Source organism: Lactuca serriola, chromosome 2 (genome assembly GCF_051521515.1).
Source record: "Lactuca serriola cultivar US96UC23 chromosome 2, Lser_US96UC23_V15, whole genome shotgun sequence".
Taxonomy (NCBI): Eukaryota; Viridiplantae; Streptophyta; class Magnoliopsida; order Asterales; family Asteraceae; genus Lactuca; species Lactuca serriola.
In genome coordinates, this window is record NC_136409.1 from 131,109,306 (window position 1) to 131,110,782 (window position 1,477).

General features: G+C 37.8%; 1 protein-coding gene across 1 annotated transcript; it reads right to left on the reverse strand.

Moving 5' to 3' along the window:
- Nucleotides 1–467: 467 nt before the first annotated feature.
- LOC145089575 (putative mitochondrial protein AtMg00240) lies at nucleotides 468–1,219 on the reverse strand. The gene is made up of 2 exons (XM_079027997.1): nucleotides 886–1,219; nucleotides 468–556 (listed from the first exon to the last, which is right to left on the reverse strand). The coding sequence occupies exons 1-2, from the start codon at nucleotides 1,217–1,219 to the stop codon at nucleotides 468–470; spliced, it is 423 nt and encodes a 140-aa protein (XP_078884123.1).
- Nucleotides 1,220–1,477: the final 258 nt, after the last annotated feature.

Here is a 1,477-nt window from a genome sequence, read left to right on the forward strand (position 1 = left end):
TTTGAAAAGCAGAAATGAAACGATCATATGCTACAAAACAAATATTTTTGAGAATGTTTTTCTTATTTAATGAATAATCATTAAATAGCACACAATGTTTCAAGAATTTATGAAGCAGATGAGAGTTCCATCATTGAGATTGCGGTTTGAATCTTCATTGAGGATTAAGACTTCATTGCGGATTGAGACTTGATTGCGTATTGAGACTTTATTGCGAAATACAAGTTAGATGACTGTGGTAGAGGAAACTGAGAAGAACACTTGAACCAAAATCAGAAATAACAACCAATCAAGGACCCTTGAAATATAGGTATGATATATGGTTACGGTATATATTTAGTATATTGCAGTACCTTAAATGTATTGCAGTACACAAGATACACTGAAACTATATAGGATAAATATATTTAGTTAGGACCGCAATGGCGACCATGAATGGTATGCGGTACCTATCAATTCAAGAAGAATTACGGGTCTGGATTCATCCTTCCTAACATTTGTAAGAAACTGTTGAGTTTTGTAGAGTCAAGTTCCTTTATGAACACATCAGCAATCTCTTCATGAGTATTAAAAAAATTAGTTCAATTTTACCTTTCAGGATGTGATCTTTAATGAAGTGGCACCGTAGTTCAATATGTTTCGTCTTAGAGTGGTGAATAGGATTATGAGAAATTTCTATGACACTCTCTGAGTCACAGTAAATCGGTATCCGTAGCATCCTATATCCGTAGTCCATAAGTTGCGTTTTCATCCATAAGACTTGTGAGCAACAGCTGGTAGCTACCACATATTCAGCTTCTGCAATAGATAGTGAGACATAACTTTGTTTCCTTGAAGACCAGCTGACGAGTCTTCCACCCAGAAACTGACATCCACCAGAAGTACTTTTTCTTTCCAATCTACATCCAGCATGATCCGCATCAATGAATGCTTGTAGGCTGAAATCGTTCCCTGTGGGATACCATAGGCCTAGACACTTGCTGCCCTTTAAGTATCTAAGAATCTGCTTGGCTGCGGTCATATGAGATACTTTCGGATCGGATTGGTATCTTGCACATACTCCTATTGCAAAGACAATGTCTGGTTGGCTTGCGGTGAGGTACATCAGTGAGCCAATAATTCCTCTATAAGTTTTGTGATCCACTGATTCTCCGGAAGGATCAACAGAAATCTTAAATCCGAAGGCCATTGGGACTTTGGCAGAGGAACAGTTGTCCATTGATGTCATACCCCGAAACCCAGGTCGGAAACGTTCCGGGGTGGAGGACATCATGAATATCGCAACCAATGTACATAGTAAGCAAAGTAAACAACCAATAAATTACATATTAGAATTTACATTGGTTTAAAAGTAAAGTGTTACAAGTGTTATACATAAGTATACATATGAACAAAAGTAAGACGTGTCTTCAACGCACTCCATCTTCGACAAAAGGATCATTGGGTACCTATCTAATGCAGACCTAAGAATGCAAGC